Raw genomic sequence first — 24,698 nt, forward strand, 5'->3', positions numbered from 1 at the left:
CGGAACAGTTCTGTAAAGGTATTCAGAGATGAGTCAGACGGTACAGGGGATGAAACCTGGGGGATCTTCAGGGAGCAGAGCCTTGGCTCTTGACTGAGCTCTTTGCACAGGACATACGTGGCCACTTGTGAAGGACCTGCAATTGTTTGATTTCATGGCAGTTCTCAGTAAGTGCTGGCAACTCAAACACCTGGGAAGCTGCCTTCCCCAGACGGCTGCCCTGCGCAGTGGGGCTATTGGTGGGGTGGGGCTGAAGCATTTGCTGGGAAGACTTGCCTGTGAGTGATTCACCCCTGCCTGCAGCTGCAGTGCTGTTTCAGGCTGTTAGAATCCATGTTCTAACCCCCAGGATGGGGTGGTGGGAATAGTTAAGACCCTAAATAGTTTTAGTCACGTCTTCACCAAGATAAACTACAATAGTACCAATGGGTGTAAAAGCTTTGGGTCATTTGTAACAAATTGAATATTTTTTTTTATTAATCTGCCTTGTCCCAAGCTCCAGTGTAGGGACTGCAAAACAAAACAAAAAACAAGAAAAACCATGGATTCTGCCGTCAGATTGCTCTGATTTCATCTTCAGATGGATAAGTACTGGAAGTTCAAGTGTAGCATCAAAGCACAAAAACAATGACTTGAGACGTCTTTTCCATAAAAGTAGTTTCTGGTGCACCCACTGAATGCTGCTTTTTAAGCAGTGCCGCGTGTCGGGCCAGGCCACGAGAAGCCGCTGGAAGCCCCTATAACTGAAGTGCCTCTCATACAGGATGATTTTGCTTTATTCATCTGGATGCTGAAAGGCTTGTACTTAAAATTGCCATTCCAAAGTGGTTTTTCTTAAATTGGTAAGCAGAATGTTTCTTCTGGATACACCTCGAATCTTCTCAAGGCCATGCTTTCCACTAGACAGAAAATACTTTGTCAGGTGTGGGTCCCGCTTAGCCCAGTTTTACCAACATACTGGGCTGAAGGCACACACAGGCCTCGTGTAAGTTGTACTGGCAGTAGTTTTCATTTGTGGAAATACATGTTGATGAGTTCTTAATAAGCACAGGACAGGTCAAATCTCTGACTAATTTAGGTGAAGCAATGTGTTATGAACCTGGTAATTCTTTTTGTGAGGTTTGACCCAGGCCTGCGTTGAGAAGCTGGTATATAGTTTCAGGGGGGTTCATTAGGCAGACCAGCGTGTCCATATTCGAGGGGAGCTTAAGAATTTTCCTTGAACGCACAAAAAAGTTATGTCTTGGGTTGATTCTAAGTTCATAGTACTCCACTCTACCTCCCAACTATATTCACCCATGGAGCCTTTAAATTTGTGATTCTTAGGTCCCACCCTTGCAGGTTCTGGCTTAACTGTTCCAGGAAAACGATCTGGACATGACTTTAAGAAAAAAAAAAATCCCAGGTTATTGTAATGTGCAGCCATGGTTGAAAGCCGCTCCTCTGTGGTCTAGCTTCTGGAAGGCTGTGCTCAGAGGCCCCATGGCATTGGTGCGTTCGTGTCTGGTGGCTGCTGTAACAAAGTACAACAACCTGGGTGTCTTAATCTCTTCGGGCTGCTCTAACAAAATGCTGCAGACGAGGCACAATACAGACAACAGACATTTATTTCCGTTTGGAGGCTGGAAGTCCAAGATCAAGGCGCTAGCAGTTTTGGTGTCTGGTGAGAGCCAGCTTCCTGGTTCATAGTGCTTTCTAACTGCACCTTCCTATGGCGGACAGGTTGAGGGAACTTTCGTGGGTCTCTTTTTAAGGGCACTAATCCCATTCATGAAGGTTCAGCCCTCATGTCCTAATAACTTCCCAGTGGCCCCCACCTAACACCATCACCTTGAGGGGTAGAATTTAACATGAATTTTGGTGAGACAGAAACATTCACACAGTGTTTTAAAACAATGTGCGTTTATTCTTATAGTTCGAGAGGTCCGATCTGACATCAGTCACTGGTCTGAAATCAAGGTACTGGCAGGGCCACGCTCCCTCCAAAAGTACTAGGAGAGAATGTTTCTTTGCTTTTTCCAGCTTCAAGGGCTGCATTCTTTGGCTTGCAGATCCCTCCTCCTTCCTCAAAGCTAGGAGCATTTTGCTTCAGTGGTCACATCGCCTTCTGTAGTCAAATCTCTCACCCTCTGCCTTCCTTTTCAAGGATATCTGTGATTACAGTTAGGGCCCCACCTGGATAATCCAGGATACTCTTCCCCACCCAAGATCTCACCTGTGAAGACCCTTTGCCATACAGGTAACATTTACAGGTCCTGGGTATTAGGACCCTGGTATTTCTGAGGCTGTTCATTGTACAGCCTACCACAAACAGCAGAATGTGGAACTCCCAGAAATGCTGACCCCTGGCCCCACTGAGACCTATTGAATTAGGATCTGCATTTAACAAGATGACTGATTCACCTACACACTGAAATTTGAGAAGCAGGGTTCTAGAGCATCGTGTCCAAGGAGTCTATTGAGTCCCAAGTCAAATGCAAATTGAAGGAGTATTTTCCTAGGAGCCTTTTCAAGTGGCAGTAGGTGATCAGTGACTGGCCATTCCCCAACCACCATACATTAAATTCATCTAAATGACAGAAGTCTTCAGAAGTCCCAACGAAGCCACAAGCCCTAAGTTCCAGGGTAGCAGAGCTGTTGCTTGTTTCTGATATTTGGCAGAAAGCTTGCCACTGCAACATACTTTTATTTTTAAAAAATTACATAAGGGATGTAGCATAACCAGAAGTGGGTTTTGTGCTTTTCTTTCTGTAAAATTAACATTTTAAGAAGGGTTAAACTCTGTCCCTTATTGCTTAAATATGGGGGGAGAATAATATTGGGGTCTGTGGTCAGTCAACTATTTTTCCTTTCCTCTTTTTTACGTACCAGCAGAAAGTGAACAAGTCGCCTGCTAGTTATTACTAGGTCCAAAAGGAAATTAAAGATAGCTTTTATGAATCAGCAATAACTGAAACCTCTGAATAAAAACAATTTGAACACGAAGGAAGGGATTGTCAAATGCCTTAACAGTCCACACGAGGGCAGCAGTGCTACGATTTACAGAGGCGAACCACTTCATTTTAGTGTATCCTTTTCTGGATGAGCCTGGAAATAATGAAAGCACTGCTGTAGAAAAAAAAATTCTATGCATACATTCGCTCAGTTTCGGATCATTACTGAAAGTCGGAAGACTCTATGTTAAATCCTGCTCTTAAGTACAAATACACAAATTTTAAAAATATGTAAAAAGTTCACTCTGGGTTACAATGTTAGCTGTCAGGCATTATTACTAAGTTTTGGAATGCCAGATTGGCCTATTTTCCTTAAACCTAGAATCTACTTTAACAATACAAAATCAAATTCCTGTTTATCCCAGATCTTTTCAGCATTCTTGCTGTAGACTTTTATTGTTAGTTACCTTAAAAGCTCTCCTTACATATTTTATACCAATTTTAAAAATTCACTCTAGTCTCAAGTAAAAGCCAAATAAAATTTAATGAAATGCTTTAGTCAACTTAATTTTCATCCAGTATCAATATTAGAAAGATTGCTTCTGTGTTTTTAAACCACAGACACTCTTGTTTGGTTAGCCAGGCAAGAAGACCTTAAGAAGTCTTAGGCATTTTCCGATTTCTTTAATAGGCTGATTTACTAAAACCTCGATTTTCTTTTGTAATTATAATGCTTTACCATCTATATATTACGTTGGTGCAAAAGTAATTGCGGTTTAACAGGTTAAAAATAATTGCAAAAGCCACTTTTGCACCAAACTAATAGTTTTCTATGCAGAAATTGACCCTGGGATTTGAGAGTCACTAACACAAAGCTTCTCAGCCTTACATGCACATTACAAGCACTTGGGAAGCTTTGAACCATTTTTTGCCCAGGCCACATCCCAGATTAATGATGTGAGAAACCTCTGAGGGATGGGACACAGGTATCTGTTAAGGTCTCCAGGTGATTGCAATGTGCAGCCATGGTTGAAACACACTGAGGCCTGATCTCAGAGGTGCACAAAGATGATTTAATTCAAATCTGCAAAGAGAACAAGAAACTTTTTGCATAAACAGAAGCAAAGCCTAATATCAGTTACACAGATCAAAATTTATAGTTTCATTGTTGGATTTGGGATTTTACTTAGCCATCCCCATGCATTAAACTGATATGGAAGATAAGTTTGTACCAGAAACGTGTATATAGATACTTAGATGTGGTTAACTCAAGGCTGGGTGATGGCAAAGGGGATGAGAGCTGGGCAGAAACCGGGAAAAGCTTCAGGGAACAAGCTCGCTACCCTGGCCTTGAAAGATGCCCAGGATCTAGCAGGGTTACAGGTGTATCGGGTACAGGTGAACTAGGAATGCAGCACAGGGCGGAGGGGGCGCTTGACTAAGAGGAAGTTATTTGAAGAAACGCAGCAGAAAGAGGTGGCTTGGGAACAGAAGTGGGGATTTAATTGTGGAAAGTCTTCAAGCATTATGCTGAGAAACCTGGACTTCATGCTGTAAGTGAGGTGGTATCACACAAACACCTGTGAGCAGGAGCAGCACATGATGGGCTGGGAGTGGAGAGACGTGAGGGGCAGGAGCGATGATCGTGGCAGTGAAATGGTTAGAGGAGACGGGCCCCAATTAGAAACACTCTGACTTGAGAGAAAACATACTACAAAAACACATCTGATTTGAGATAAAACACACTGAAAATAAACACATTATCGCAAATAAAACTTCTCCAATCCTACATTTTTTGTAGGTTTGAAGATAGTTTTCAAAAAAATGAACAAGACCTCTATATACGGGGCTTCTTATTTCACTGCAAATACATTCCTCTAGTTTTAAGAAACTTTTAATTCAAATATGCTGCTTTCCCTGTCCTTTAAACAAACTAGTTTCCCCATATATTGTTGACAAAAAAAAAAACACATCCAAACTAAACAGAAAGCTTGTTAAAGAGTTTATTTGAGCCAAATTGACAATTGCCGGGAAGCAAAATCTCAAGGGATTGAGAAAATGCTCCGCAGAAGGGCGGTTTACAGTTTATTTCATACATAGAATCAAAGGAGGAGGGTTACATGAAATCCTTTGGTGGTAGATTAAGGGGTGGGAGAAAGCAAAGCCGGGAAACCACTGGGATTGGGTAAAAGTAAATTGGAGAGACAGGTACTTCTTTTACATAGGTGGGTACAGGATGGTTAACAGTTCACATAGAGATGTTAATCAAGGGACAAGAATAATAATGAGGGATTCTGTACTTTCCTGCTCCGGTCTGGAAAAAGGGATTACTGACATTCCAAGGATGTCATTTTAGGAGCAAAAAGACAATAGAAAGGCTCACTTAAGGTGAAGATTGACTTTCTGAAGGAAGCTTCAGGCTAAAGACGTGACTTTCCACCGTGGCCCACCTTAACTGTGAATTTTTTTATATTCACCCCATCTTATGTGGTTATTTTCAGTCTCCTGACTTTGGCAGGTTTAACCTGTGGTCCCTTTTCCGTCCTCAATTTAAGTAATTGACGAATTATTTAACAAATAACAATCGATATTTACACATCAATCATATGCATATACACTAAATTGAAAAAATATGAAGCAGAAACTATTATAAAAGTTAATTTATTTTTGGTAATTGTTATAATCTTTGGTTGAAACATACTTCAGTTAAACTTAAAAAAATAAATACTACAGCCTGCTTCTATACAAGTGCTAATTCTTTAATTATTTCTTTAAATTTTTATTAATTGGGGTGACATTGGCCAAGTAAAATTACTTTTCAAGTGTACAATTATATAATACAACATTTATACAATGCACTGTGTGTTCACTGCCCAAAGTCAATTCTTCCATCACCATATATTTCTTAGAAATAAGTATGTGAAAATGGGTGCAGTAAAACATCTACTCTATATTTAATTCAGAATTACAGTTTATTTCTGCTCGAACTCATCTTCCTAAAGTCCCTCACCAGCAATTACAAAGGGAAGGAACACTTATGGTGCATTATAAACACGTCTTTATAGAGTAAAACAGTATTTACTCTGGTCCACTCTGCGTCCCCAGCCCTGTCCTTCTCAAGGCAATGCTTCTTTGGCCCATGAGCTACTAACATAAAAGTATAAAAGAAAACTTGTAAAAATGTAATTTGCATTAGAGTGGCAGTCCCTCCTCTTTGCCCGCTGGCTCATTTGAAAGTGACCCTGCCTGGCATGAGGACTCAGAAGAGGGAGGGATCTATTCCACCTGAGCACAAAGTGATACCTGAGCTAGGCCCTTTTTCATCCCTTCCTAGGACCAATGACCAGCACACACAGTTAAGTTTCCTTTGCTGGAATACATGGCTTAATGCTTACTCCCCCTTTTAGCAGTTGAGGTGCGATGCACACACACTGAGATTCTGATACAACTTGAGGTTTTCCGATGAATTTACTCCCTACAGAATTGCCTTCATTTAGATGATGTGTTTAAGTGAGACATCTTTTTACTCGAGTAATGGAGAGAGAAAACCACCCAGTCCAGAGTTCAGAGTGATTCTGTCTCTTGAAGAGTGGAATTCTCCTTAAGCAAACGACAAGGCCACAGCGCTCACCTTGTACCAAGCTGGCATCCTTCTTACGGGGGTCAGAGCCGTCTAAGTTTTACAGAAGTAAGCATGCAATGGACTCCCAGTTCTTACTGATTTCTCAGAGTGGCTTATTGGTATTGAAAAAGGTGAAGAACAAATTCCATTAATTAATTTTATGTCTTTTTCAAATCAATAAGTTACAAATAATTTTTTTAAATAGAATCCTAGCCTATATTTACTGTAAGAGTACTTCCAAGAATACTCTTAGTTAAGGAAGTCAAACTTGTCCAAATTCCCAATTTTCAGTGAGCTTATTTTTAAGGGCTGAAGTAGTATACACATATCTGTACAGGCTTTTTACAATATACGTAATGTATACACTTAAGGTATACAGCATGATTTGATAACGTGTATATTATGAAATGATTACCGTAAGTTTAGTTAACACCCATGACCTCACAATTACAAAATGTTTTTTCTTCCTTGTGATCAGAACTTTTAAGATCTCTTAGGAACTTACCAATATGCATAGAGTATTACTAATTACAGTCACCATGCTGTATATTACATCCCAATATGTGCTTAGAACTAGAAGCTTGTATCTTTTTACCACCTTCACCAAATTCCCTCACCCCGCCACCCCCACCCCCAGCAACCACAAATCTCATTTTTCATTAGGTTTGTTATAGATTCCACACATAAGTGAGACCACACACTATTTGTCTTTCTCTCTATGACTTAGTTCATATAGCAAAATGCCTTCAAGGTCCATTCACATTGTCACAGATGTCAGGACTTCTTATTTATGGCTGGAGTATTCCACTGTATATGTATTCCACATTTTCTTTATCTACTGATCCGTCGGTGGACACTTAGGTTGTTTCCATGTCTTCGTTACTGTAAATAATGCTGCAATAACCAGGGAGGTACAGATATCTCTTCCACAGAGTGATTTCATTTCCTTTGGATATATACCCAGAAGTGGGATTGCTGGATCATATGGATCTATTTTTAATTTTTTGAGGAAACTCCACACTGTTTTCATAGTAGCTATACAAATTTAATGTAAATCTTGACATTTTACCAGAACCAAAAGACAATGTTTTACACTCATTTGTGGAAACCATTTAGTGAGTCTGCTCTGGAGTGGTCGATTTATTCTGGTAAGTGCTGTATGAAGCGCTACTCTCTCCTTCCCTAAAGGCAAGATAAAAAGACAGCATCAGAGATGAACATACTTAAGTACATAATGAAAAATGGACAATTAAACTGTATTTATAGTATTAAGAGTCCCTGATCAAAGAAATAAATGATTCTTTTAAAACAATTTCAAATGTTCAACTAGCCTCACTGTAGAATCCCTTCTTCTATCCTGATATATTTTTCATTCTCTGTAGACAAGAAATGGAGCAGCCGCATGTAAAACACTTAGTAAATGTTTCTCATTTTAATTTACAGCCAATAGGAAAGACTAGAGACAAACGTGTTTTCCTAGTATCGCAATTTTAAATCTACCTCTGAGATGAAACTGTTAAAAACGTAATGATTCCGACAGTGTTCGCGTCAGTAACGCCTCATTTACTCCCACTGTCAAGGAAATCATGTGTTCTGGTAAGAGAGTCTCCTCAATAACTAAACTTTGTATCACACTATTATTCTGACAATAGACATCTTTCTAAAAAAATATGTAACGTGGGTAAATTTAAATTTTCTAGAAGCCACATTCAAAAAAGTAAAACAGGAAAATTAATTTTAATATATTGTACTTGTCCCAGTCCAGCCAAAATATTAACATTTTGCCACGTACTTTACATTGTTTTGGTACTAAGTCTGAACTCTGGTGTGTATTTTACACTTACAGCACATCTTACATCGGACCTGCCACTTCTGCAGTCCTCAGGAGCCACACATAACCACTGACTTGAATTAGAAAATGCAGTTGTAGTTCCTGCCTTAGCAAACTGACTCTAACACACTGACTAAAACTAAAACTGGACCGGTCAGTTATTTACAGGATGCTTGTCACAGCAGACACTTCAGGGATGCCTATCCAATGTAAGAGCTAATCTGTCACATTGGGACGCTTCAGTATTTCTCTTGTGGGGGAGGCTGTCACTGACGGCCACCACTGTCACAGTACCGCACTTGTGAAATGGCAATTTCCTAAGGACTGTTGTGGGGCCAGACTTAATCGTTAGGCCTGTCACCTAATTCTCCAAGATGCCTATAGTTTTCTATTTTTCAAAGTCAGTTCACCTTATTTTCTGGAGTAGTGGAATATTTTTCTTCAAATAGATTTTTAAATAGAAATGCAATATATGAGAAAGATAAATAAAAAAGCACTAATATAAATTTACAAAAACATTTAATATAAAATGAACTTATTTGAAGATAATGAAAATCTAAAACTGAGTTTATAATTATAGTTATTTTATATTAACTTCAGCATTCATTAAATTAACTTCAAGGATTTATAGATCCTTGAACCTCACAACAGAATGAAAACTCCCTTCCTGGTTGGCTGTAGCCTCAAAGGAATCCTAAGAGACCAGGAGGATAGGGAGGGCTGGGAGACTCCGACTGCCCTTCTGGTGGGATGTTTTCTCTTCCCCTGTGCCCTGAGGTCAAAGACACCACTTTGCTTTTACCAAGAAATTTCCCTTCCCATTGGCCTTTCTAGAACTCCCGCAGACTCTTGATTGGAACCTAGGACAGGCGCCTCATGTTATTAAGTGGTGGGACACATACCCCGTCTTCCCAGCTATGTAGACACAGGTTCTGGCACAAATATAGGAAACTTCCAATCATTTAATTCAAAGACAGAATATGGAGGGAATCAAAGGGTTTAGGGCAATGCAATTCATAATTTTTCAAAATCTAAGCATTTTTGGTTGGTTTGTCTTTTATATACTAAAAATATTTTCATCGAGGAAAACAGATAAATTCCTTTACAGAGTCAATATTTAGAAGTTAAAATTGAATACATTTTCAAAACTAAGTAAAGTGTATTTTGTGTTTTGGTAAAAGGGTATTTTTTTTTCCCTCCCTGCACTTAAAATGAATGGATTTTATGCTGATTTATAACTGGGCTGAAAACTTGCGTCAATTTTGGATTCACAGCTGCTAGAAGGTAGAGGAAACTAGACAGTCTGAGAGAAGGATGAGGGGGACGTTACCCTCCTGTAGCCCATCTCAGAGCAAACACCTGTCAGTAATGTTAATAATGGAATTAAGAAATTGACAATTTAGCAAAGGAAACAGGCATCTAAATGTCCTCTTTCACGTTTGCTGTCATCAGATCTTAACTCAGGTTATTAACATTACATATTCACTGAATGTTTTTCAAAAGAAATGACATCTCTGAAAAGAAACACACAAGAAGCAGATACCTTTTAATGATAAAAGCAAACCTTTCTCTCATCTCTTCTTCTCAGAGAGAAATAAATTTTACTTCTCTGTGGCTCTCATCAGTTATGTAGGTGCTGAACAGAGGAAGGGAAAAGGGCTGAATAAAATTCTGACATCGAACCAAAAGGAAGGAAAAGTGGCATCATAAGGGTATAAAATTAATGCTGAAGGAGAACGGAAGTAAAGCTGACCATGAGGTTCATCGCTTATGACTTTTCTGATTTTCATTTAGGAACTTCAAAGAGTAATTTTGTGCAAGAAGCTACTTTAACTTTGAAGACATAGATCTTTCAGCACATGAACAGATTCTAAATATTGTGCAATCTGTTCGCCTGTGAAACACTTAGCCTGAGGTGAATAACGTAAACTCTCGTTCATGGAAGAACAGATTGCAGGAGGAGAACTCGTCCTGTTCTCTAGCACCTTAGACTTTGAGGGAATACACAGAGCACATATTAAATGCATGCATTGTTGTCTTCGAAAGCCGTTTTATGACAACTCATACATTCTCAGGTGCATCTTGACTTCTGCACTGAGTACAGTTTCTTCCCGCGGCTCATTTGTTTTCAACCTGAGGGAAGATCTCCATGAAACTGATTATAAAACCTCCCAATTTCCTCGATGGATCTAAATCTCGTAGATGTGCTCTCTCAACAAGCTACAAATCTTTGGCTTTTTAAAATGGGTTTTCTGTTCACAATATTTTGAGGAGTTTGTTGAATGGTCAAGAATTTTAGAGCCAAATAGAAAAATGTTGATTTGTTCCTCCAGTTTTCTGCCCCATGTCATGTCATTATAGTCCCCACCACCTGACTGGCCTCTGTACACAATAAATCCAAAAAACCCTGTGTGACATTCATTTAAGCAGGCAGCTTAACAATTACCAAGTCACCACATCAGTCATTATTAATGTAACAAAAAAAGGTTTATAAATAATAAATACCCTTAATAGAATAAAAGAAAAACGATGTAGTCACATTTTTAAAATACACAAATTATGCAAATAACTAATGAACTTAGCAAACTCACTTATCCAGGAAGGATATAACTGAATAAAGAAAATCATGCATCTATGAAAAACTATTCACACAAATAACTGAAAGGTTAATGTAAACAAAAGGCATCTGGTTTTTGGAACCACACAGTCACGACGTGCAGAATGAGCGCAGCAGCAGCAAAGGACAACACAAGAACTGCGGACTCCAAGACTAGATAGTATGGCAGAAGAATTAGTTAAGGAAGGAAACTGGAAGGGAGAAGGAAGGAGTGACAGATGAGGCCCATTTCAGCCAATTGGGATCCTATTCTATTCCTACTGAGAGCTAAGAAACAGAAAACAGACACTTTAACCCTGTGGCCATTTTCATAATAATTTAAATGATGTTTAATGACCTTAAAAATGACTACTTAACACGATTTTGTACTTTGGTTTTTTGTTTTGTTTTACCTTATTTATTTAGCCAGTGGGTAAGGGACAGTTTTAGTTTGACAGTGGTTTCCTTATACGTAATAATTTTCAAGGACATTCTCTACGCAGACTCCCCAGTCATATTCCTTTTAGAACACACTGTAAGGGCATCTAATGTTTTCTCCGTCTTTCACATACCCCCACCACATGCTGCCTTGCATATCCTATCAGTAATTTCTCAGAGAAGTGTGAGGTGTAAGAAAATCTTACATGCATATGGACACGGGTTTTTTGCTTGTTTTGCTGTACTAGGTCTCCTTCCTTTTCCTTTTCATTAATTTTCTTCATTCCATTTCCAATTTCAACTTCAGTTTGCCTAGCACCCCAATCTTCTCCCCTTTGGCAATCATCAGCTTGTTCTCTGTATCTATGGATAAGTTTCTGGTTTGTTTTGTTTATTCATTTGTTTTGGTGTTTTTCGGGGTGGGATTCCACATATAAGTGATATCATGATATCATATGGTATTTGTCTTTCTGTTATGACTTATTTCACTTAGCTTAATACCCTCTAGGTCCACCCATGTTGTTGCAAATGGCAAGATATCATTCTTTACATTCTTTCTTACTGCTGAGTAATATTCCATTGTATGTATTTACCACATCTTCTTTAACCATTCGCCTACCAATGGACACCTCGTCGTGTCCCTATCTTGGCTATTTTAAGTAATACTGCAATGAACACAGGGGTGCATTTCACTTTTTGAATTAGTAATTTTGTTTTCTTTGGATACATAACTGTAAGTGGAATTGCTGGTCATATGGTGGCTCGATTTTTAATTTTTTGAGGAATTTCCATACTGTTTTCCATTATGGCTGCACCCATTTACAATCCCAACAGTACACAAGGGTTCCCTTTTCTCCATATCCTCAGCAGCACTTATTTTATTTTTTGATGATAGCCATTCTAACAATGAGCTGATACCTCATTGTGGTTCTAATTTACATTCCCCTGATGATTTAGTGATGTTGAGCATTTTTTATATGTCTGTTGGCTATTTCTATATCCTCTTTCAAGAAATGTCTGTTCAAGTCCCCTGCCCATTTTTTAATTGGATTGTTTTTGGGTTTTTTTTGGTGTTAAGTTGTATGAGATTCTTATTTATTTTGGATATTGTTCTTTATCGATATATCATTAGTGAATATCTTACCCCATTCAGTAACCTGTCTTTTGTTTTCTTGATGGTTTTCTTCATCGTGCAAAACTTTTTAGTTTGATGAAGTCCCATTTCTTTATTTTTGCTTTTGTTTCCCTTTCCCGAAGAAACATCCAAAAATATACGGCTGAAAGCAATGTCAAAGAGTTTACTGCCTGTTTTCTTCTAGGAGTTTTATGGTTTCAGGTCTTACAATTTAATTATTTAATCTATTTTGAGCTTATTTTTGTATGCGTTTTAAGAAACTGTTCTAATTTCACTTTTTTTGCATGTACCTTCCAGTTTTCCCAACACCACTTATTGAAGAGACCATCTTTACCCCATTATATATCCTTTGTCATAGATTAACTGACAGTAGAAGTGAAGATCTCTGGGCTCTCTATTCTATTCCATTGATTTATATGAGGTCGGACAATTAAGTTTGCGAACTTATCCTAGAAAAAATGCGACATACCTCATTGCTGAATATCACCATGGTCACCTTTGAAGTACTCCCCTTGGGAAGCTATGCACTGACACCAGCACCTAGTCTACCCTTCAAAGCAATTTTGGAACTCTTTTTCGGGAATGGCCATCAGAGCTGTCATTGTATTACCCTTGATGTCCTGAATGTCATCAAAATGTCTTCCTTTCACTATTTCCTTTATCTTAGGGTAAAGAAAGAAGTCATTGGGGGCCCGATCAGGTGAATAGGGAGGGTGTTCCAATACAGTTATTTGTTTACTGGCTAAAAATGCCCTCAAAGATAGTGCCGTGTGAGCTGGTGCACTGTCGTGATGCAAGAGCCATGAATTGTTGGTGAAAAGTTCAGGTCGTCTAACTTTTTCACTCACCTTTTCATCACTTCCAAATAGCAAACTCGGTTAACTGTTGGTCCAATTGGTACAAATTCATAATGAATAGTCCCTCTGATAGCAAAAAATGGTTAGCCACATCGTTGCAACAAGTTCACGAACTTAATTGTCAGTCCAGCATATCTGTTTTTGTACCAGCACTCTAATGTTTTGATTGTTGCTTTTGTAGTATAGCTTGAAATCAGGGCGTACGAGGTCTGACAATTAAGTTTGCAAACTTGTTGCAACGATGTTGTCGACCTTTTTTGATAACAGAAGGATTATTCATTATGAATTTGTACCAACTGGACAGTTAACCAAGTTTACTATTTGGAAGTCATGAAAAGTCTGTGTGAAAAAGTTAGATGAAAACGACCTGAACTTTTCGCCAATTCATGGCTCTTGCATCACGACAATGCACCAGCTCACACGGACTCTGTCTGTGAGGGAGTTTTTAGCCAGTAAATGAACAACTGTATTGGAACACCCTCCCTACTTACCTGATGACTTCTTTCTTTACCCGAAGATAAAGGAAATATTGAAAGGAAGACATTTTGATGACATTCAGGACATCAAGGGTAATAGGACTACAGCTCTGATGGCCATTCCAGAAAGAGTTCCAAAATTGCTTTGAAGGGTGGACTAGGCGCTGGTGTCGGTGCATAGCTTCCAAAGTGGAGTACTTCAAAGGTGACTGTAGTGATATTCAGCAACGAGGTATGTCACATTTTTTCTAGGATGAGTTCGCAAACTTAATTGTCCAGCCTTCATATGCTACTTCCCACTTTTTTCTTTCTCAAGGTTTCTTTTTCTATTCGGGGTCTTTTGTGGTTCCATATCAATTTTTTGATTAGTTGTACTAGTTCTGAGATGAATGCCATTAGTGTTTAAATAGGGATTGCACTGAATCAGTATATTTCTTTAGATAGTAAGGACATTCTAAGAAAATTAATCCTTGCAATCAATAAACTGGGTATATTCTTCTATTTAATTTGTATCTTCTTCAATTTGTTTCTTTAATGTCTTATAGTTTTCAGAGTATAGGTCTTTCACCTCCTTTGTTCAATTTATTTGTAGGTATTTTTTGCTCTTTGATGCAACTGTAAATGGGGCTGTTTTCTTAATTTCTCTTTCTGCTTGTTCATTATTAGTGTGTAGAAATGCGATGGATTTCTGAATATTGATTTTGTATCCTACTACTTTACTAAATTCTTTTAATAATTCTATTAATGTTTTGGTGGATTTTTTTGGAATTTTCTCTATATAGTATGTCATCTGCAAATAGTGGGAGTTTTACTTCTTCCTGTCCAATATGGATGTATTTCATTTCTTTTTATTGTTTGACTGCTGTGGCTAGGACTTCCAATACTATGCTGAACAGAAGTGATTGTAGGCATCCTTGTCTTGTTCCTGATATTAGAAGAAAAGCTTTCAGCTTATTATTGAATATGTTATTAGCTGTGAGTTTGTTATATATAGCCTTTATTACACTGCAGTATGTTCCTTACATACCTACTTTGTTGAAAGTTTATCATGAGGATATGAAATTTTTGTCAAATGCTTTTTCTGCATCCATTTAGATGATGGTTAAGATTTTTATCCTTCATTTTGTTAATGTGGTATATGATGTTAATTGATTTGCAAATGTTAAACCATTCTTGCATTCCTGGGATAAATCCCTGTGGTCATGGTGTATAATCCCTTTAACGTATTATCAAATCCAATTTGCTAATATTGTGTTTGGAATTTTGGCATCTATGTTAATCAAGAATATTGGTTTATAATTTTCTTTTTTGTAATGTCTTTGTCTGGCTTTGGTATCAGGGCAATGCTGGCTTTGTAGAATGAGTTTGGAAGCATTCCTTCTTCGAAATTGTTTGAAGTAATTTTAGAACAATAGGCATTAATTCTTCTGTAAATGTTTGGCAGAATTCACCTGTGACGCTGTCTGATCCTGCACTTTTGCTGGAAGTTTTTTGATTACTGCTTCAATTTTACTGCTGGTTTGTTTAGATTTTCTCTTTCTATCTGGCTCAGTCTTGGAAAGTTGTATGTAGCCTTCTAGAAATGTATCCATTTCTTCTAGATTGTGGAATTTGGGGGCATATTGTTAGCAGTATTCTGTAATGATTCTTTGTATTTCTTTGATGTCGGTTGATTTATGAATTAATTTCATTGGGTTCTCTCTTTTTCACCTGAATTTGGCTAAAGGTTTGTCAATTTTATTTATGTTCTCAAATAGCCAGCTCTTAGTTTCATTGATCTTTTCTATTATTTTTAATTTCTATTTCATTTATTTCTGATCTGATATTATTTCCTTCATTTATTTTAGGTTTTGTTTGTTCTTCTTTTTCTAGTTTCCCTTAAGTACAAAGTTAGATTGTTTATTTGGGATTTTTCTTGTTTCACAAAGTAGGCCTCTTGTTTCATGAAGTAATTCCCTCTCAGAACTACTATCCTGTACATTTTAAAGTTATGTTTTCAATTTCATTTGTCTCAAGGTAGTTTTTGATTTCCTGTTTGATTTCCATTTTAACCCACTGGCTGTTTTGTTTTGTCTTTACAGATCTGTGTTTCTTTCCAGTTTTTTCTCCATAGATGATTTCTAGTTTCATGCCATTGAGGTCAGAAGAGTTGCTACATATGATTTCAATCTCCTTGAATTCATTGAGGCTTGTTTTGTGGCCTCATATGTGATCTATCCTGGATAATATTCCATGTGCTCTTCACAAAAATATGTGTTCTGCAGATTGGGGATGAAATGTTCTACAAATGTCTATTAAGTTGATTGGTATCATGTGACATTTAAGGGCATTATTTCCTTATTACTTTTCTGTCTGGATGGTCCATCCATTGATGTGAGTGTGGTATCAAAATCCTCTTCTATTGTTGCATCACTGTGACTCTCTCCCTTTAAGTCCATTAATATTTGCTTTATATATTTAGGTGCTCCAATGCTAGCTGCATAGACATTTTGATCATTATATCCTCTTCTTGGATTGAACCTTTTATAATTACAGTAGTAGCTTGGTTTTCGAATGTCTCCATTGACAAACATTTCGATTTAGGAACGCAGTAAACCCGGAAGTGAATGCTTTGGTTTTCGAACACGCTTCGGAAGTTGAACATGTCATGCAGCTTCCGCTGAGTGCAAGATCCTGAGACCTAGCTGTCGGCTGTTTTCAAACGTTTCAGAAGTCGAGCGGTCTTCTGAAACGGATTACGTTCGAAAACCGAGGTACTACTGTATGTAATGCCCTTCTCTGTCTTTCTTTCTACATTCTTTGTTTTAAAGTATATTTTATCTGCTTTAAGTATTCCTACCCCAGCTTTCTTTTTGTTTTGTCTATTTACATGGAATATCTTTTTCCATTCCTCACATTCAGTCTGTACGTACCCTCCAATTTGAAGTGAGTCTCTTATAAGCAGCATATAGATGGGTCATATTTTTTGATCCATTCAACCACCTTTATTTTAAAGATTTTACTAGGGAAGGGGAACAGGACTTTATTGGGGAACAGTGTGTACTTCCAGGAGTTTTTTTCCAAGTCAAGTTGTTGTCCTTTCAGTCTTAATTGTGGAGGGTGCAGCTCAGTTCCAGGTCCAGTTGCCGTTGCTAGTTGCAGGGGGCGCAGCCCACCATCCCTTGAGGGAGTCGAACAGGCAACCTTGTGGTTGAGAGGACACGCTCCAACCAACTGAGCCATCCAGGAGGCAGCTCAGCTCAAGGTGCCGTGTTCAATCTTAGTTGCAGGGGGCAGAGCCCACCATCCCTTGCAGGACTCAAGGAGTTGAACTGGCAGCCTTGTGATTGAGAGCCCACTGGCCCATGTGGGAATCGAACCAGCAGCCTTCAGAGTCAGGAGCATGGAGCTCTAACCGCCTGAGCCACCGGGCCGGCACCACCCAATAACTTTTTATTGGAGATTTAATCCATTTACATTTAGAGAATTACTGATAAGTATGTCTATATTGCCATTTGGTTAACTGTTTTTTGATTGTTTTTGTAGTTCTTTTGTTCCTTTCTCCTTTTGATCTTTTGTTGTTTGCTGATTTTCTTTTGTGTTTTATTTGGACTCCCTTCTCTTTAGCCGTTGTAGGTTTTTGGTTTATATATGTGGTTTGTATAATCATTGTATATCTCTAGTAGTCTATTTTAAGCTGACAGGCATTTAAGAATGAATGTATATTCTAAAAGGACATTTTTAATACTCCTTTCAATGCTTTATGTTTTTGATGACATGTTATTAGATCTTTAAATATTTTGATGCAGTGATGTTTTAAACAAAGAAGGAAAGTGAGGAACACAAAGCTATTTTGTTTTGCTTTCTTTGGTTATTTCTACACAAAACTTTTGGAATTATAAAAATATTCCACTCATAGTATTTCCTACTCAGATTGCTGTGTATATGTAATTTAAAAAAATACTACTGAAAGAGAAATCGAATATGCATATCATGTGTCCTATAAATAAAAGATTTAAGATTCAAATGAAGTCACTGTGGGTATTTTAAAAAGATAACCAATAACAAAAAAGAGTTTAAGCTCTTCATAAGTGGAGAATTTACTTTTGTTACACAGCCCAAGCCCAATGATTAATATAAAAGGAAAATATAAAATCATGAATTCCAAAAGTCTTAAAATTATTGGTTTGATTTCAAAGCTATTTTCAAAGCAGTAGGGAAAAACAAATCACTAAAAATCAGAAATTTCAAAGCACCTTGGTCTATGCTCCAGGATTTATTCTAAATCTTTCATTACATTGTAAATTATTTCATTGGAATTTAAGTTAGATGTTTAAAAATCCTATGCTCCTTAGAAGAATTTGTGCATTTTTTCTATTTTTCTATTGTAGGTTTCCCCACCTTTTTTTCATTTTTATAAATAAAAAACAGATAATGAGGTGCCTTGTGAATCTTACCCCTCTCAGCAACTTTAAGTTTAACCCCATCAGTTTTCCTGCAACCTAGTAAATTAAGAGAACATAAGAGGGACATCAAATAGTGTTGCTTTTAATTCCCCAGTTGAACATGTATAAATAACAACTCTAAATGAAAAAAAATCAAATTGGGTTACTTGAATGAAGACATTTACATAACTTCTTACAACTACTTCTTACAAATACATAAGTTATACAGACAAATGGAAATTTTCATCAAAAAATTCCAGTGACTACAACTGTCAAAATCTCCACAGGGAACTATTTTAAATTTAATCCTGGACACCAGTCCAATTTAGGAAACCGTGTGCACCTAGGGGAGAAGGCCCCTCATGGTCCATGATTTGTTGCAGAACTTAAACCTCAAACCCCACAGAAATTGTCCTACATTCATAAGAGCTGAAGCAGCTCTGCACAGACTTCTCGTTACAATTAAAAGCAGCTCAAAATATTTTTAGTAAAGAAATGCAATTCGGATGGCACATTCACGCAGGTACATTTCTAAAAAAGACAGCATGCGATAAAGAGTACAAACAAAAGCTGCACAAAAGTATGACAAGAGTGAGAAGCACCAATATGTTCAAGAAACATGTTTAATTTACCCTTTCTTCTTTTTCATAAAAAATGCGAAGATGCAGCCCAGGAGTGCTACGCCAATCACTAAAATAAAGCAAAACACAAATGACATGTAACTGAAAACTAATTACCAGCATTCAAAATCTAACAGAAGAAATTAATGTTGGTTATATTTCTGTGTTCAGAAAATATTATTTAAGCATGTACACATTCCATCTGGACTCTTCACTGTCTAAATGCAATTCCCTAGAATCACTTAAATGGCCCACAGTAACCCAAAGAAGAGTCTTAGTTTAATTTAGAGTTATTACCCAAAGCACATTTTGGGTGCAAACTCATATGACTGATCATCTTGGAAATATATGTATTACTTAGGATTTGTTACTACATGGAAATACAGAATATAAAAGAATATACAATCACCAACACAAGGTGGTATATCATATAAAGGTTAGGTGTTTCTAGACTCATATACTTAATTTCAAGCTATAAAAACTGCAGAAACTGAAAAATCATTAAATAATGCACTTCTTCACAAATTGATATTTTGATTGAAGTGGTATCCAAGTTTGGGACACTTACATGAAGCAATAACAATCCCAGCAATGCTTCCTGCACCTGAGAAAAAAATAAAACCAGTTTGAAGATGATTGAGCACATGTAAGTCTCCAGTGAGCAGATGCATTTTCCCTTTGACCAGATCATCTATAAGCTACAGCAAAGAAAAAGTTTATCAATCCGGTTTAGTGAGCTCACTAGTGCATCCAGGTCACTTTGATCACTTTGAACCCTTCTGATTCCAAGCTTAGGGTTCAACATGGTTTTGTGCTGTAGCTTCCACACCAGGTTATTTAGTAAAGGTTATTATTAGAACAATTAGAATTCACTAGATTAGAGGAAAGTCGTTTTAAAAATGTATTTAAATGTACCATTATAGTTGGTTTAGTTCAGTATTCAGTCTATCATTTCTTACGATTTTATTACAAAATTTATTATATTTTTCACCCAAAGTGGGTCTGTGGAATAAGTCATAATGAAGTCCTATTAATCTATTATATAGATGCGATCTGCAGAATCTTCAGTAACAATACTTTATCTTATCATCGATCCTTCCTCATGCACCCCCACCCCCAAATTAAAACATAGTCTTAATTACCAAGGAGATTCTAGGGATGCAAGTGAAACACCAGGGCACATGGATAAAAATTATGCACAGAAACTTAAACATGCATTTTTTACACTTGATATTAGCCAAAAGGCCGAGAAGCGATTAAATGTGCATTTTTTTAATATCCAGAGAGCGATAAATAATAATGCAAAATCTTAATTCTTGGAAATGTTTATCTGTAGTACCTCTGCTTCTAAACTGCCATTATTGTTATTTAATTTATATAACTGAAGCATACAATGTCATGTTTACCTCTGCTCTTTTCCTTTCATAAAAAATTATCAAGTGTTTAACCTCTTAAGATGGAACTGGATTTACTGGCACAAAAACAGTTTGATGACAGCATTCAGAGGGAAAACATAACAAGCCTAAGATGATTTTTATAAAAAGATTAACCTTATTAAACTAGTTTAAGTAAATAAGAGTAATAGATATTTTCGTCATTTACTCATCAAGAAATATTTGTATTTCATTTAAATGTCACAACTATACTTCATCTTTTTCTTTAGCAAATAGTGTGAACCCTGTGAGCCTACAGAAAATATGCTACACAAATTGTCATCACAAAATACCACCATCATATGGAAAGCAAGTTCTATAAATTTTAATCTACACGTAACTGCAGCATTAGAGTTACCTAACCACACAAGGAATCCTAATTTGGGGGCATCTCTCAAAAGCTGTATTATCTAAATGTGATTACACATACTACGGCTTACATTTGTCATGGTATCTGCACTATTAAAATAAGTACAAATGTCAATTATCATCCCTTTGTGAAAGGTTGTTTTTTCTCTAACTACAGATAATTGAAATATAATATTTCCAAGTAGAACTTCAATGTTTCATAATGCAGATATTAATAACCAAAATAATACCTAAACCTCCAGATGGTGGTTCACCGGGAGAGGGAGGACCTGGAAAAATAAATAATGGAAATAACTTTTAGAAAAAAGAAAGAAAATAATAAAGCTTAAAGACTTCTAAATTCATAAGTTTAGATTTTTTGCCTTTGTACAAAAACCCTTATAACTTCACTTTCCTTTTATAAATTATATTAATGCTCCTACTTAAAAGCAGTATCATAAAATATTGTAAATTTATATTCAATGTCATCAGAATTCTTCTTCCTGTCAAGTAATTTTTCCTATGACACTTTTCTGTAGTACAGTAAGTTTACCAGTAGATTATTGTCAAAATTGGTCTAGGGATTGACCTTATTCTACTTAAAATTAAAAGATACAGGAGGCTTCATATATGATTTATAAGTTGATCTGTAATAGAAGGAAACTTCCACATAATCAACTCCATTTATGAAAAACCCATTGCTGACAGCACACTCAATGGTGAATGACTGAAAGTTTTCCCCTTAAGATCAGGAACGAGACAGGATGCCTGAGTTCCCTACTTCTATTGAACATAATATTGGAAGTTTTAGTTGGAGCAATCAGGCAAAGAAAAAGAAATTAAAAGCATGCAAATTGGGATAAAAGAACTAAAATGATCTGTTACAGATGACATGATCTTACATAGAAAACTGTAAAGATTACACACAAAAACACAAACTTGTCTGAACTAATAAATGAATTCATCAAAGTTGTAGGCTACAAAATTGACACCCCAAAATCCGTTCTATTTCTATAAACTACAAATGAACAATCCAAGAAGAAAATTAAGAAAACAATTCCATTTTCAACAGCATCAAAAATAATAAATATTTAGGAATAAAATTAATCGAGGAGGTGAAAGGCTCCTACACTGGAAACCATGAAACAATGCGGAAAGAAATTGAAGATGACATAAATAAATGGAAAGACATCCTGTGCTCATGGGCTGGAAGACTTAATTTTGTTAAAATGTTATACTACACAAAGCAATCTACAGATTAAACACAACCCCTATCACCATCTTGAATATGCATTTTTCAGAAATAGAAAAATCCAACCTATAATTCATGTGAAATCCAAGGGATTAGGAAAACCAAGACAATCTTAAAAAAAAAAAAAAAAAGCAAAGTTAAGAGGACTCACAGTTGCTGATTTCAGAGCTTACTCAAAACTACAATCATCAAAACAGTGTGGTCTTGGCATAAAGATGCACAGACCAATGGAATAGAGTACCCAGAAACAAAAACCTCACATATATGGTCAAATGAACACAAGGGTGCTAAGAACATTTCATGGGGAAAGGGGAGTCTTTGCAACAAACGGTTCTTGGAAGAGTGGATATCCATATACAAAAGAATGAAGTTAAGTTTCTTACCTTATGACATACAGAAAAATTAATTTAAAATGGATCAAAGAATTAAGCATAAGATCTAAAACTATAAAATTCTGAGAAGAAAACATAGAAGGCAAGCTTCACAATGTTGGATCTGACAATGATTTCTTGGATGTGACACCAGAAACACAGGTAACAAAAGAAAAAAATAGATAAATTGGACATCATCAAAATTAAAAACCTGTTTATCAGGAAAAGGCAATTCAAAGGGAAGAAACATCTGCACATCATATAAATGCTAAAGAAAGAACTAATATCCAAAATATATAATGAACTCCTAAAACTCAATAACAACAACAAAAAAACCCAAATCAAAAATTGGCCAAAGACTTGAATAGACATTTCTCCAAACAAGATATACAAAACACCAATAAGCACACGTTAACATGACCTCTAGTCATTAGGAAATGCAAGCAAAAACCATGATGAGATATCACCTCATATACATTAGGATGGCTAGTATCAAAAACAGAAAACAACAAGTGTAGGTAAACAGGTGGAGAAGTTGGAACCTTTGTGCATCGCCGGTGGGAATGTAAAATGGTACAGGCACTGTGGAAGACAGCATGGCTGTTCCTCAAGAAAATAAACACAGAATTACCACACAGCCCAGCAATTCTACTCCTAGGGAGATGCACTCCAAAATTTGAAAACAAGGACTCAAACAGCTACTCAAATGCCAATATTCAGAGAAGTATATTCAAACTAGCCAAAAGCTGGAAACAACCCAAGTGTCTATCAACAGAAGAATGGATAACCAAACATATACAAACAATGAAATATTATTCAGCCATAAAAATAATAAAATTCTGATTCTTGCTCCAAGGTGGATGAACGTTGAAAACATACTAAGTGAAATAAGTCAGAAGTGATTCCACTTCTATGAGATACCTAGAATAGTCAAATTTGTAGAGACAGAAAGTAGAATAGGTTCCCAGTGTATTTGTGTGGAGAGAGATTAGATAGTTATTGTTTAATGGATACAGTCATTTGAGATGAAAACTTCTGGAGATAGTAGTGATGGTTGCTTGAAAATGGGGACATACTAGATGCTACTAAAATGTACACTTAAAATGGTTAAATGTTAAAAAAAAAAAGGTGATCTAGAAATATAAACATTAATATTATATTATTATTAACATTTACAAAAAGTGTTCTGCAAGACATTAAGACATATCATAATACTACAGTGGGAAAAAAAAGCATGATTTGATGATGACACAGGAATGTAGAGTTGAAGAGAACAGAAAGATGACTAGAATTTAAGATAAAAATTGCATTTCAAAACAGTTGGAGAGAAGACATATTCAACAAATGGGGGTGGGTAGAGTGGAAAGGAACCCTACCTCACTCCATATATCTTAAGGATTTCTGACGTACCAATAATTTTAAAGCAAAGAATGCAACCGGAAGACATGGTTGAAATGTTTATGTAATTTCAGCATGGGGACAGCCTAAAGCTTTTACAAAACAGACACAATACTCATAGCCATTAGGGAAAAGATCGATACATCCAACTACCTATTAATGCAAAACTTCTGTACATATAAATATCCACTAATAGAATAGTTAAATAAAATATGGTATCTATTAAAGTCATAATAAAAAAGGATGGGAATAAATCGAAATACAACCCCAATCTAACACAGTAAGTGTAAAAAGTAAGTTTTAGAAAAATATGAATAGCATGGGAACAATTTTAAGAAAAAAGAAAACAAGCCAAAACATGTATACTTATCCATATAAGGATATTGATGTACAGAAACAGATAAAGACATCTAAACTATTAAGTGATTAACTCATGTAATGGACTAGAGAAAAAGGAGACTAATCTTTTACACTGTATACTTTTGTAATGTTTGAAATTTTACGAATTTATATTCACATATTATTTAATTACAGTTATAAAAAGCAATCTATATCCAACTGTATAAAAATCTTCAAAGAAAACTGACTACTAAAAATAAGGAGAGGAAAAAAAAAAACCCCTAGAAAAAATGTTCACTTAAGATTAAAAGGGCTTTAATTTATAATGAGTTTTGACAAATCAACAAGCATATTTTAGAAACTTAATAGAAAAATGAACAAAGGACATGAGTAAATAATGTAGACCAAAATAATTCAACTTCATCAATAACTAAAGAAATGCAAATGGATACATGATATCAGTTTTCACCCATCACCTTATGAAGTTCTTAACAATATAAGTAGGATAAAGAGTTACTGAACCTGGACGACTTGAATCTGGAGGTGCAGTAGGCTTGACACCTAGAAAAATAAATTTGATACCATTCACCAGCTTTTATCAATCTGGTATTACGGATTTCATTTT

General features: G+C 36.4%; 1 protein-coding gene across 4 annotated transcripts in view; it reads right to left on the minus strand.

Annotated features, from left to right (window-relative positions):
- Window positions 1–4,922: 4,922 nt before the first annotated feature.
- The window catches only part of LOC109439516 (membrane cofactor protein), a 91,511-nt gene continuing 71,735 nt past the window's right edge, over window positions 4,923–24,698 (minus strand). For 2 of the 4 annotated variants that reach the window (XM_074322465.1, XM_074322466.1), the window contains exons 7-11: window positions 24,596–24,634; window positions 20,965–21,003; window positions 19,501–19,536; window positions 18,945–19,002; window positions 4,923–7,737 (exon numbers count right to left, since the gene is read on the minus strand). In XM_074322465.1, coding sequence (XP_074178566.1) covers window positions 7,668–7,737; window positions 18,945–19,002; window positions 19,501–19,536; window positions 20,965–21,003; window positions 24,596–24,634 — 242 coding nt within the window. In that variant the 3' untranslated portion in view covers window positions 4,923–7,667. Of the gene's footprint in view, window positions 7,738–9,929; window positions 10,023–18,324; window positions 18,370–18,944; window positions 19,003–19,500; window positions 19,537–20,964; window positions 21,004–24,595; window positions 24,635–24,698 lie in introns of all 4 variants that reach the window. The other 2 variants (XM_074322467.1, XM_074322468.1) reach the window with 2 other exon arrangements.

The sequence above is a fragment of the Rhinolophus sinicus genome, linkage group LG17 (assembly GCF_036562045.2).
Source record: "Rhinolophus sinicus isolate RSC01 linkage group LG17, ASM3656204v1, whole genome shotgun sequence".
Taxonomy (NCBI): Eukaryota; Metazoa; Chordata; class Mammalia; order Chiroptera; family Rhinolophidae; genus Rhinolophus; species Rhinolophus sinicus.